This window comes from Hippocampus zosterae, chromosome 10, assembly GCF_025434085.1.
Source record: "Hippocampus zosterae strain Florida chromosome 10, ASM2543408v3, whole genome shotgun sequence".
In the NCBI taxonomy this organism is placed as follows: domain Eukaryota; kingdom Metazoa; phylum Chordata; class Actinopteri; order Syngnathiformes; family Syngnathidae; genus Hippocampus; species Hippocampus zosterae.
Genome location: NC_067460.1, coordinates 6,799,073 through 6,812,569, shown reverse-complemented (window position 1 = coordinate 6,812,569; position 13,497 = coordinate 6,799,073). Strand labels below are relative to the sequence as shown.

Genomic DNA, 13,497 nt, shown 5'->3' with positions numbered 1-13,497 from the left:
TTACTGCACTATTACTTGTTTTCTCTCTCGGCATCAGCGAAAGTGTACATTGGCCTTTAGGTTGAAAAGCATTTTTTCAAATCACTCCACTGGAAAGGTTGTGCTTGTTATTAGTGGTTTTCAGAAATATCCATTCATTACCTGAAATAGAAGAGCATAAGTGGTAAATGGCCTCGCCTATGTAGCACTTCTTTACATTTAGGCCTTCAAAGCGCCTTGGATATTTAACCACAATCACCAAAGTATTGATGGAATATTTTGTCATGGAACAAAAGTTAACAGCTCATTCACATAGTGATGTGCGGGTGGGCGTTATTGTGGTATCTGGCTTCTGGACATTTCAGCTACGTCGTGGGGAAGAACAAACTCTTTATCAACTGTCACACAAACATGGCCAGGAGAGTCAGTCATAAATAACTATTTGATTAGTTACTAAATAATCCAGACGAAAACAAGTATATTTTAATGAGACATTGCAAAGTGTACCTAATTGATGGTGAAGGACAAAAAGCGCCTTTATCCACAAATCACTTTCTTAAAAATATATCCTTCCGTCTTCTGTTCTGCTTTTACTCATTAGGATGATGTGGGAGCTGGAGCCTATCTTGGGGCACAAGGCAGGTTACACTCTGGACTGATGGCAGGGCACAGTCACAGGGCACATAAAGACAAGTGGGACATTTCGAGTCTTCAATTCTATTAACGTTCAGTTTTTATGTGGGCACAAGCATGGAGAATCCATGCAAACTCTACAGCTCAGCCAAGGTTCAAAACCTGAATTTTTGAACTGGCGGCAGACACTTAAAAACATGCTCCTGTGACTTCAATTGAACATTAGGTTGCATACTTAATATTAAGGAGTGTTGGGTTTCTATCACAACGAACTGCAAGGCACGGTATACTCGCCAATTAGCGTCATCATATCTTACCGTTTTTGCAGTTTGATGTGGATGAGAAAACCTACTTCAAGAACATCCTCAACACCATCAAATTCAACATTAAGATGTCGGTCAAGAAGATTCACGAAGAAGTTGACAAGACAGTGTGAGTTTCCCCTCTCAGCAATTGTTTTTCTGATGTTCTTTTTAGTTTGACACATTTGCGGTTGTCCTTTGTGATAAAACAAAACAGATTTAAAGTTGACATACACACACACACACACACACACACACACACACACACACACACACACACACACACACACACAGCTGGAGAATATCCATTGAGTTACTTATCTACAGCAGCCAGACAGTAGGGACGTTCTGTGAAACATGGAGCTCATTTTTGTGAAATACAGCAGAGCCTGATACTCCTGGACTGAGTGATTCTTTGCACTGACACACATTATTATTCCAGGATGCCCGGAACAACTGCTCCATTAGCCCACGCTCGATACCCTAAAGAGTTGAATCACGCACTCCTCCTTTATCACCAAAAAGTGCATCTTTCATTGCTTGCTCTCTCTGTCTTGTCAGTGAGAAATAAATAAACGTTCCTCATTCTTTTCTTTCGGTCCTCTTCAATGCTACAAAGCCCACGCAGAGCCATCAGTCTTTCCGTCCTGGAACAAGGGCATCGCTCACTTTCAGAGTTAGTCATTTAGGGAATTTGGTGGCAATCGATTGGTCTGGCTTCAAGTGAATTAGCATAGAACTGTCCTTGTTTTCAAGTGCAGGGAGCTGTGGCTGTGGGATCACGGGCACTGAATGCTTCTCACCACTGGGTTTTTTTTCAGAGATGAGAGAGAGAGAATCTTTTGCGATTAAAGTTAGTACTTTTGTAGATGTGTGTGTTTGTGCCCTTGCCTCTGTGTGTCAGGGTTATTTGATTGATATCTCCGCAGGTGGATTCTCCCTCCACAGGCGCTAAATGCCTACTACCTTCCTAACAAGAACCAAATAGGTGAGTGATTCTTCAAATGAACAGAAATATTGGTTATTGCATTTGTAGGGCCTGAAAATTGGGGACTTTCTCCACTCTTCGGGCAAGAGCCTACAAGATTTTGGATTATGTCTGTAGGAATTGTTACCCAATAAAGTTCATGGCTGTTGGCTGGGTGTGGTTAGCACATCCGTGTCCCAATTCAAATCCGGACTCCAAAGTTTGCATGTAGATGCTTCTGTGGATTTCCCGTGGTTATTCCAGCTTCTGCCCAAACTCTCAAAAATTCACAAAACATTTACGTGAGGTTCGAAATTGTTCTTTGGTGAGTTGTGAGTACTGAGGAAATGATCAAGAACACGTATTGTAAATGTTAAATACACTGCGTCAGCAGTCACCTTCAACTGAAAATATAGACATGACTTTAAAGACATTAAAGGAAAGTATGTAAGAATGTTCATGACAATTGCTCATTATGGCATCAAGAAAAGTGCTTCTCAATTAGTCTCACCAGCCACAGATGACACTGTTCAAAGCGCAGCATCTCAAACTCTTAAGGGCTCAGTTATCATCGTCATCTCTGATCAAAGGTACAATGGAATGTTCGCTGAAAATTTTGAAATCAAACTGACAATTTGTTCCGCTAATGGTGATGGGGACAGTTTGATGCTGCAACAAATAATTTTCACCTTCAGCTGTGGGGAACAAACTGTTTGATTTAATTGGAGGTGACCTATCAAGGGCCATTATATCGTATTCATACTTAACTCGCGATATTAAACCTTTCTCTTCAACTCATAGAGCCACAGTACACACATTGATTTTTTTTCCATCTTAACTAATTTATTTTAAGCGAGTGCGATTCAGGATGAAGAAAAAGCCAATGTGTGTACTTATGAAAGACACAGCACACCACACACAAAATGTTGTTTGTCATAATACCCAAACTGACCAGTGAGGGGTAGCATAGAGCCACAGCACATCCAGACTGATACAAAATTCAAAGAAGAAGAATCTACTAGTTGAAGAAAGAGAAGAAATGTACTCCCTTTATCTGTTATTGATGTGGCATTAGCTGCTGGTCTTTTTGACCTTTTTTTCTGAGTTTGGTCATGTGATGTTCGCATGCTGGGCCGTGATTGGTTGTTATCTGAGTCCTTAGGCACTGTGATGTCATTTTCAGTCCACAGCAAGTGACAAAATGGCTGCCCCTTGAGATGGATAAAAACAGGTGGATTTTACGGCTTGAGTCCACAAATACAATATTAATCAGGTTAAATACAGAGAACATATTGAAAAGAACCTTTTTAACTTGACCTCCCCTTTAAAAGACCTCACACCATTGGATAATTGGTCAAGATAATCTTTTACACACATCCAAGAATTGGGCCTTTGCAGACTCTGGTCAAAAAAGGATAAAATTCTCAAATTGTTGGCATGTTGTGTACCTCACTTTAAATACCAACAAACAGTAAAACCTTTTCAATTAGAAAAATAGCCTCGCTCTGTCACCCTTTCCTTACTCTTGTCGCTCACTGAGCAGCACCTTCTTTGCTGTCTGCGAGCCTACCTTCCTAGTAGTTTAATTCCTTCACTGAAAAGACATCAATGGTTTTCTCCTAAACTGATGTAGAGAGCGGGGGGGAGGGCGACCCCCGCCACCGCACACACACACATTTCTCTCATTTTGGAAGCAGCCACTTGAGCCAATTTAATTTCATACTTTTTTTTAATTAGTAGCAATTACCGACAGTGTGACAGCTGTTGCTTCTCTACTTTTTGTCACAATAAAAACATTTAAACATTTACAACTTCCAAAACTTGGTGATGGACTGCATGCAGGTTAGCGCGTCAGCTTCACAGTTTTTAGGTTTGGGGTTCGACATTTGGTCTTCACGTTTTAATAGATGCATGGTTCCTTGTCGTGATGAGCAATAGTCAGAACAAACCCTAATATAAACGAAAGAGAAAAATAATCTAGATACAAGACAAGATCGCGTTTGTTAAAAGGAAATCGCCACCAAACTTTGTGGAAAATGGGACTTTTGCAGCATGTTCAGTGCAGAGACGTCGCAATTGTAGCTTGTGTGTACTGTTTCAAAATGCTGCTCCTGGCTTTTGGTCCCCACATTGGTGCATTGAGGGGGGGAAACGCATATAAATAATAATTTCAAGCCTTTGTCAAACATGGTTGCAGTGCATGACATTCTCTTCCCAAATTATCTTGAGTCTTAAAAACAGTGTTCAGTAAATTGGGCACAGACTTTTATTCACTTCTTTCAACATATTATCCCCCCAAGATGTATTCTTCCAAGTTAAAAGGAGCAAACTTCCTGTCCTGAACTACTTTAATTGAGATGTGCCTCATATTAATATTATACACATACAAATTCAATAACCATGCAAATAATTCAACAGCTGATAAAAAAAAGTACTTTGAAGGCATTTGAGTTTGGAATATGAATATTAGGGACATATTACAGGAATAGCTGTCTCTCTCTCTCTCTCTCTCTCTCTCTCGCTCTCTCTGTCTCTCTCTTTCTCTCTCTTTCTCTCTCTCTCTACCTCTCACACACACACACACACACACACACACACACACACACACACACACACACACACGCACACACACACTCACACCTAAAATGCTCTTGTATGCACAACTGAAAAGACCTCACACACTACTGAAACAATCTCATACGCACTTGTAAATATTTTATACTTTATAATATTTTGCCGGTCCATCCTCCATCCGCGACCTGGGTACCTTTCCGTCATTTTTCGTCTGTCCTTCTTATTCATATAATAATCGTGCTCCGTCCCCATCCGTCCTCGATCTTTTAAAGCGCTTCTGTCCCAATCCCAATCCGGGTTAATACGGAATTATTGCTTTTGATTGTATGAAGTTATCCTAGCTCAATCTTATGGCTAATATGACTTGACTTGACTAATATTAAAGCCACATACAATAGGGCATGTGGGCCCACATATCGCTTTGAACCAGTTTAACAATTGCCTGCTACAGAAAAATCCTCTCATTCACACGAGTAAATCGCTGTCATAATAACAACTAAAACAAGCTAGTACACAAACTTGACACCCTCTGTTGTAAGGACATGCTGGCTACAAAATCAACTTCGCCCTGCAGTTTACATCTAGACAATGAAAGGGCAGTCCTATGTGCAACAAATGTATGCTTAAAACTCTTAGTTTGTATGTAAAGATGTGGACATAATGTACACAAAAACATACGTATACACTGCGGGTGCCTTGGCACATGCCTCTTTGCCCTTTGATGTCCAAAAGTCCTTCCCCTCCTTGTCATTTTCTTTTTACATGTCCTAGTTTGTGAAGCTTGTCTAACACCGTAGGGCAGGCATGTCCAAAGTCCGGCCCGGGGGCCAAATCCGGCCCGCGGTCGAATTTCATCCGGCCCTCGGCCCCTGTCATAAAATCAGTGCCGTCTGGCCCCAGGTTGGGCGCAATGGAGCACGTGTTGCATTGACTGAGGTCTCGTAGACTGGTGAGTGATGTTTCATAGAGTACTGCTTCCCTCTAGTGGCTAAATGAGTAATAGCATTCACTAAATGAGTAATAGCATTTAGACACTAGGGGGCATCACTCACGAGTTAACAAGACATCACTCCGTGTTTATATTGACTGATATGTCATATTTCAAATTCCTGTTTCAAATGAACCAAAAGAAATTCTTAAGATTGTTGAAATTCAAATAAAAATGGAAATGTGAAACAGACTGGCTTACTAAAATTTGTTGAACAATATTGTTGTTCAATGTAAAGAATGTCAGCCAAGGTCGGCCCCCCGACATTTTACCACATAAAATCTGGCCCCCTTGGCAAAAAGTTTGGACACCCCTGCCGTAGGGTAAAATGAAGCCAACTTTTTTTTTGTTGGTGTAGCATTTTTCATGCATTAAAAATGCAACCCAATGTGCTGTACCGAAATTAAAAGAAAAACAGTCAAAAGGAAAAAAACAACAAATACACATAACCCCACACCTCCCATTCTCACATGTAAACACATATGCACCAATACGACCACCCCCACTCCCATGTACACATAACACATATGAAGTGGCAGTGTACAATAATATCAAGGCACTGAGGATCTAGGTGAGGAAAACAATCTGTGGAAGCAATCCACACCAAGAAGTGTCCCAGTCCACAACCAAACCACAGAGGATTCCCCCAGAGACCACCCCAAAAACAATTTTCAGAACCCTCGCCGTGCCCCAGATGCGGGCAGTCCGTAGGAAGACATCCCTGCGGGCGGATCAAACACACCTCTCAGCACGGTGGCTCCAATGAGGCAACACCAGAGACAATAAAATCTGTATTGTAAAAATGTATTAATCTGATATATTATTTACATTTTTTAAATGAAAGGAAAAATGTTTTTTTGCACTAACAAAATAAGTTGGGGTGCCCAAACTTTTTTGACTGAAGATCGACTTTTCAATCAACCAACCTCCCGCGATCGACCGTGTGCATACGCACTCACGCACGTAAACACGCATGCCATGATGAGCAATAGCCTGACGCTGAGGCACGCGACGCACTTTTGTAGCCTGTTAACGATCGTAGCTCACGCATACCATTTAAAATGCTTCTCTCGGCCCTCCAGATTCCCATTCTTTGCCCGACTCCGCTGTGACTTGTACAAAACAAACTCTGAATGAGAATAATAATAATGATAAAAGATATAGTGCAACAACTCAGATCACAAGCTGCAACTGCAGAATGCTGAGCGCTAACAACTTCCGGTGACGCAGTCATACTTCACCGTAGGTTAAAGATGACCTGCTTTATTTTATTTTCCTTTTAAAATACTTTTTGTGAAAGTGAGACTGATCGAATGATTCGGGTGCAGTGTGCATTAACACAAAAAATATATTACTAACATGAACAGAAACACAAATGTTTTTGTTTTTGTTTTTTCCTCTCCACCTCGGATCGACTTGGGACCAGCCCTTGATCTACTGGTCGATCGCGATCGACGTAATGGGCACCCCTGGGTTAGTGTTATGCCTCCTCTTAAAAATACCAACGGTCTCTGTGGCAAGGCCGCCAAACACAAATTACACACTGTCCGTAGGGTTCGATCATCCATGGTGCCCCATTTTTTGCAAGGGGATGCATCGCACCACAATCGAGTGCGTTTCGGACATCATGCGTGAACGTGCCGACAAGCACTATACGTCATCCAACCTGCCCTCCCCACTCCGTCAACAAAATATTTTCGTTCCAAGATAAATGGCCGTTCACCCCTGACTTCAAATAGCCTTTTCACATTGTTGTCCATATGTCCGTCAAAAAACACCCATCTCACCTCAGTTGGTATTTGTGCGGCATGAAAAATGGCATTTGGGGGGGCCTCCAAATGAAATTTTGCTCTGAGCCCCAATTTGGTCTCGGGTGCCTCGGCTGTGTGGTTAGATGCCCTCTAAAAGGCTGTTCCAGAGGTGCAAGCCATAATGGCTGAATGCAGCCTCTCTGTAAGTTTTTGTTCTAGCGCTGGGAACCATTAAAAGGTATGTGCCAGAGCACCTCTGGAACTGCGAGGGTTGATATAATGAACGCATACCAGATAAATATGATGGACCAAGACCATTAAGACAGAAAATAAACAATTAGTAAAAGAGCCTTAAAATCAATCCTGAAACACAAGGGTAGCCTTGTGATGATCTTAAAACTGATGTTATGTCCTCCCCGCCCTCTGGTCTTTGTGTTCACACAGGCTGCTGAGTTCTGGAGTACCATATTTTCCGCACTATCAGACGCACGTAAAAGCATTCCATTTTCTCAAAAGCCGACAGCGGGCCTTATAATCCGATGTGTCTTATATATGGATCAATATTCAGATTTCTGGGATGTAGTATTTTGTATGTTCTGTGAAGCTCTTTGTCACAGCTGCAGCAGTTGTGAAAGCTCTATATAAATAAAGCTGTATTGTGTTGTATTCCCCTTCGTTTAACTCCATCCAGGAGATGCAAAACACAACCACAGCCACTATTGGAGCTTCTATTCTCTGCTCCTTTTAATGTGGCGCGCCCCATATATGAAAATAGTTTTGAAATAGGCCATTCATTGAAGGTGTGCCTTATACTCCAAAGTGCCTTATGGTGCGGAAAATGCGGTAATTGTAGGTTTGAAATGCTCTTTTTTTGTCGTTGTTGTTTATTGTGGGGGAAGATCAGAGAGATTAGAGATCAGATTGCAATGCATGCACTGGTCGGCACCTCTGTGTTACCTTGAGAGAGGAACGGGCTGTAGTTTGAAGATGGTAAACACCTATTTTGGTTTCTCTCCTGATGCGCGAAATAAAATTAAGCTCAATGTCAAAAAGTGACACGCGGGTTCTTTGCACCATGTTGAATTTTGGTAAAAGCTTTTCTCTCTTGCCTACAGGACATCACTAAAACTTCTGTGTTATCCTACATGATCTGATGGAAATTCACTGCCATCTACGACTTCATTTACCTCACATATTTTTTTAAATTGTGTTTCAATAGTGGTGCGCTCGCTCCCTTTGTAGACTTACTATACAGGAGAACTTGTTTAGAGAGTGCTTTAATCATGTTGTGTCTGTATTGTTTTTCAGTTTTCCCTGCAGGCATCCTTCAGCCCACTTTGTACAATCCCGAATTCCCACAGTAAGTGTCTGTCCTCCTGTGTGTCCTATATCCTACAGGTATGACACGATCACTAGTGCCTCAAAAACAAAAGTCGTGAAGTCTCCATTATTCTGGCAAACCTCTCCTTCCCAAAAAGGCCCAGCTCCCCTGATTTGATCCACATCTCAATTAGCGAACAAGGTCTCTCCGAATGGAACGGGTTTCATTGCTCGTTCGCTTCCCTGAGTACAAGTGAAGTAATTGGACAGAAATTGACAGATGAGAGGACTCCTCTTTGTCAGTGTCTCCTCTCTTTTTGCTCATCTTTCAGCTGAACACCTGTATATGAGAACTGCAGTATGAAGCAGGCCTAAATAATTTTACTTCGTGCTTGAACTTGCACATACATTTCAGACCACATGTTTACATCCAACCCACTCCCTTCGAGATTTGAGAGACGCTTCTTAGTTTTAATATCACAATGTCGAAATTGTTGTCAATCAATGTCGAGTACAGTGATCCCTCGATATTTCTCGGTTCGTTTATCGCGGCTTCAGTGCATCGCTGATTTTTTGAAACATATTCATAATTTCTTTTTTCATATACATTGAGTACAGTACTGTATATGTTGCTCTATGTGACTCGCTGTTGTTTTGCAGCTTCTCACGGACCGTTTGCGCACTTTTTGCAGACTTAAAATATATATATATATAAGAGCTGTCAGTTTAGTGCGTTTTTATTGGCATTAATTTAAATGAATTTTAACGGATTAAAATTTTTCTCGCGAGATTAACGCGGCACACGTAACAAGCGGATGTTACGTTGCTCTATAAATACACCAGAAACAAAACAACAAGCGCGCTGCAGAAGTCCACGCCGATGTCTGTTTTGCAAGCCACGGCAGCGCGAGACACCGAAAACGGATACTGCTGTTCCCAGCATTGCACATTTCTGGACTGAGATGTCCGAGGTTGTTCCCGGGATCTTTTGCAACCACTCATCTAGTTTTTTTTTTTTTCTCTTCTTCTTTCTACATACATTCTTGCTGCTGGAGGATGTAAATTTCCCCATTGTGGGACAAATAAAGGATATCTTATCTTATCTTATCTTAGTTTGGGGGTCACTGCCCCGAGTGTTCCGACCACCACAGGCACGGCTGTCCCCTTTACCCTCCAGGCTCTCTCCAGCTCCTCTCTGAGCCCTTGGTATTTCTCGAGTTTCTCATGTTCCTTCTTTCTGATGTTTCCATCACTTGGGACCGCTGCATCCACTTCAACGGCTTTCCTTTGCCCTTTATCTATGATCACGATATCAGGTTGGTTCGCCATTACCATTTTGTCAGTCTGGATCTGGAAGTCCCACAGGATCTTCGCTCTGTCATTCTCCACTACCTTCGGAGGTGTTTCCCATTTTGACATTGGGGTTTCCAGTCCATACTCCGCACAGATGTTTCGGTAGACTATGCCAGCCACCTGGTTATGACGTTCCATGTAGGCTTTCCCTGCCAGCATCTTACACCCTGCAGTTATGTGTTGAATCGTCTCAGGTGCCTCTTTGCACAACCTACACCTTGAGTCTTGTCTGGTGTGGTATATCTGGGCCTCAATGGCTCTAGTGCTCAGGGCCTGCTCCTGAGCAGCCAGGATGAGTGCCTCTATGCTGTACTTCAGGCCAGCCCTCTCTAGCCACTGATAGGACTTCTTGAGGTCAGCCACTTCAGTTATGGTCCGGTGGTACATCCCGTGTAGGGGCTTGTCCTCCCATGATGGTCCCTCTTCCAGCGCCTCATCCTCTTTTCCACATTGTCTGAGACATTCTCTGAGTACGTCATCCGTTGGAGCCTTCTCTTTGATGTATTCATGGAGCTTGGATGTTTCATATATATATATATATATATATATATATATATATATATTAGATAAAGGGCAGAAGAAAGCCGTTGTAGTGGATGTAGCAGTCCCAAGTGATGCAAACATCAGAAAGAAGGAACACGAGAAACTCGAGAAATACCAAGGGCTCAAAGAGGAGCTGGAGAGAGCCTGTAAGGTAAAGGTGACAGTCGTGCCTGTGGTGGTCGGAGCACTCGGGGCAGTGACCCCCAAACTAGATGAGTGGTTGCAACAGATCCCGGGAACAACATCGGACATCTCAGTCCAGAAATGTGCAGTGCTGGGAACAGCAAGGATACTGCGCAGAACCCTCAAGCTTCCTGGCCTCTGGTAGAGGACCCGAGCTGAATGAGGGACGGACACCACCCAAGGGGCGAGACGAGGATTTGTGTGTGTGTGTGTGTATATATATATATATATATATATATATATATATATATATATATATATATATATATATATTACCTGTATATGTTTATTGGTCGTTACTTCGCAGATTTTCGTTTATCGCGGGTGGTTTTGGTCCCCATTAACCGCGATAAACGAGGGATTACTATATGCAGTTTTCGATGAGCCCGTTTAGTACCCACCGTACATTAAAAACTGTCTAAACTACGGGTAAACACGCATTTTTGGTCAGTGGGAAAGGCTCACTGATCAGTGTCGATCCGTGTCTACCAGCACACCATGGGAGGCGGGTTGTGACCGCCTCCACTTCGTATCGCTTGCAGTTTGAAAGCCTGACACGGTAGCTGCTCGGTAATTACGTGATGACATAGGGCGGTACGTGATGCGTCAAAACATTGCGCGCTATCGGCCTCGTATATAGCACGCCCCCCGCAATTTCGGCCAAAAATTCATGTCGTCTACGTTGTCTCAGTAGTAGCAAAGAGTTGATCCTCCGCTGCTTTTCGACCATTTTGAGGATGGTAAAAAATATGATCAAAGAAAGAACATTCACTTCCATGTTGCCTTATTTACCACCAAGAAATCTGTCGCACCATCATCTACGCAATCACAGCGTGGTGACGTAACCAGACACAAAGTTCTGGATTGGTCGCGGAAGCGCCTTCTGTTGATCAATCGGAAAGGGATAACATGCCAAATGGTTGTGTGTTGCCACGGATCACTACTACCCACTAGTTTCAGTGGGAAAAGGGTAAAAATTGAGGTTTAATATCACTTTAATCATTTCAGGACATTGGTTACTACGGGTTATCATTATTAGTGCATGAAAGGGTTCAGGGCATTATTTTAACTAATTTGGGGGATTTATACAGGTTTACTTGATACAACAAGATCAATCGGTAAAACTAATGTCTACGAGAGAAGTAAATAGTGCAAACTGTCTGTTCAAACGTATCGTGCAGCATACTAATAAAATTAGATTCGCTTTAACATACTGAAACAACTTTTTCTTTTAAGTTTTGTCAAATGGTCCTGTGCTTGTTTCTATGCTGTCGTCGTGTTCCCTTCATATAATGCAAGTACAGAAGAAAAATCCATTTGGAAAGTGATAGAGCAATAGAGCATTACAAAGTAAAGCAACAGAGCAGAGACTGCAGCTAAAATGACATTAACTTCTTAAATTAGAACAATGAATTGCCTGTCAGACAGAAGTCATCCTCATCAAGCTACAACTTCATTTGCAAACCATTCTGGCATGAATTCAAGTAAGGGTGCTGGTTTTGGTGTGTGGTTTTGAAAAGCGATGCAAATTAATGTTGGAGATGATCGAACAAATCAAGAGTGGTTCCAATCCAGTTTTCAACCCCTTTGTAAACTGAATGCTGCTCAAAATGATGTTGATGCAAGTGCAACTATTGAACTGAGTCCATATTGCTGCAACTTCTTTTTATAAATCCCACACTCAAAAATGAGATCTAGAGCAAACAGTTTGTGTGCTAAGCTTGAACGTATACTTTTATGTCCTCATTAGTGGAGATCGCCACTAATTCCACTACCTGCTGCCATGCAAGCGGGTAAACATTAATTAATGGTATGGAGTATGGACCTGTTCCGCTTTCAGGAGTCCAAAATTCCCAAACACGTACACGTACACACACACACACACACACACACACACACACACACACACACACACGCACGCACACACACACACACACACACACACACACACACACGCATACCTCAGGATCACATCCAGTAATTGAAGCTTCAATCAGCCAGTTAGTTTTAGCGAGGGAGTCCGGCTCATTGCGAGGCAGCGTATCGACTTGCTGTCAGAAAGTCATTTTCAGACGTAGCCATGTGAATAGCCCCGAGTCTGCCCTCGAATTGGACTCCCATCTTTGCATGAGCTGCAAAGACAGCCGGCTTCCGGTTAGGGTCAACAGTTGGGCAGAGTTGTGTGTGCCTAATAAAGGGGAGGTGTGGGGTGATGAATTTCTCTCGGAGAACGACATTCCAGGCCTTCCCCTTACATTCTCCAGTGCAGTTGGTAAAACAGATAAAGTATTAAGCACTACATTGCATAGAGAATTGTGCGTTTGTCCACGTCATTAAAGTGTGTACCTGCATGAGTGAGCTCAGTGTGAGTCCCATTGTATGTGTTATGGTTTGCCATGGCTGCAGCACCCTCCCACCCTCAACAACACAATTAAATCAATGAAATTCTACTGGGTGGAACCTCCAAAGTTATTGTTATAACAGTACCTGTACAATACAAACTTACAATATATCAGAATTCTAATGAGTAACCTAAATTACTTGCAACTTAAAACAGTCGGCCAACCATGTCTCATTTACTTTCATCTATTTTCAGTCCGTCGGTTCCCAGTACCTCTGCTAACCTAAAAATATTATAAGCAATGCTATTGTCTAAATTGTTTATCCGATCTAGACGGAAATACTTTTGTGTAACAGTGTTTCATTCTACCTGCTAGGTCTTTGAACTATGGGGGAATAGGAGCAATCATTGGCCATGAGTTGACTCATGGATATGACGACTGGGGTAAGAATACTTTTCTTAACGCGCAGTATTCAAGAAATGAGAAGTGATGATAAAATATCTTGATCATACACAAAGCCGGATGTATCATTCTCGCTTGCCTTTTCAACATTGATCCGCAT

General features: G+C 42.2%; 1 protein-coding gene across 2 annotated transcripts in view; it reads left to right on the top strand.

Moving 5' to 3' along the window:
* The window catches only part of LOC127609139 (endothelin-converting enzyme-like 1), a 77,822-nt gene that overhangs the window by 40,911 nt on the left and 23,414 nt on the right, over positions 1-13,497 (top strand). For both annotated transcript variants that reach the window (XM_052078890.1, XM_052078889.1), the window contains exons 10-13: positions 941-1,044; positions 1,844-1,902; positions 8,503-8,554; positions 13,311-13,378. In XM_052078890.1, the coding sequence (XP_051934850.1) occupies positions 941-1,044; positions 1,844-1,902; positions 8,503-8,554; positions 13,311-13,378 (283 nt within the window). The remainder of the gene's footprint in view (positions 1-940; positions 1,045-1,843; positions 1,903-8,502; positions 8,555-13,310; positions 13,379-13,497) is intronic.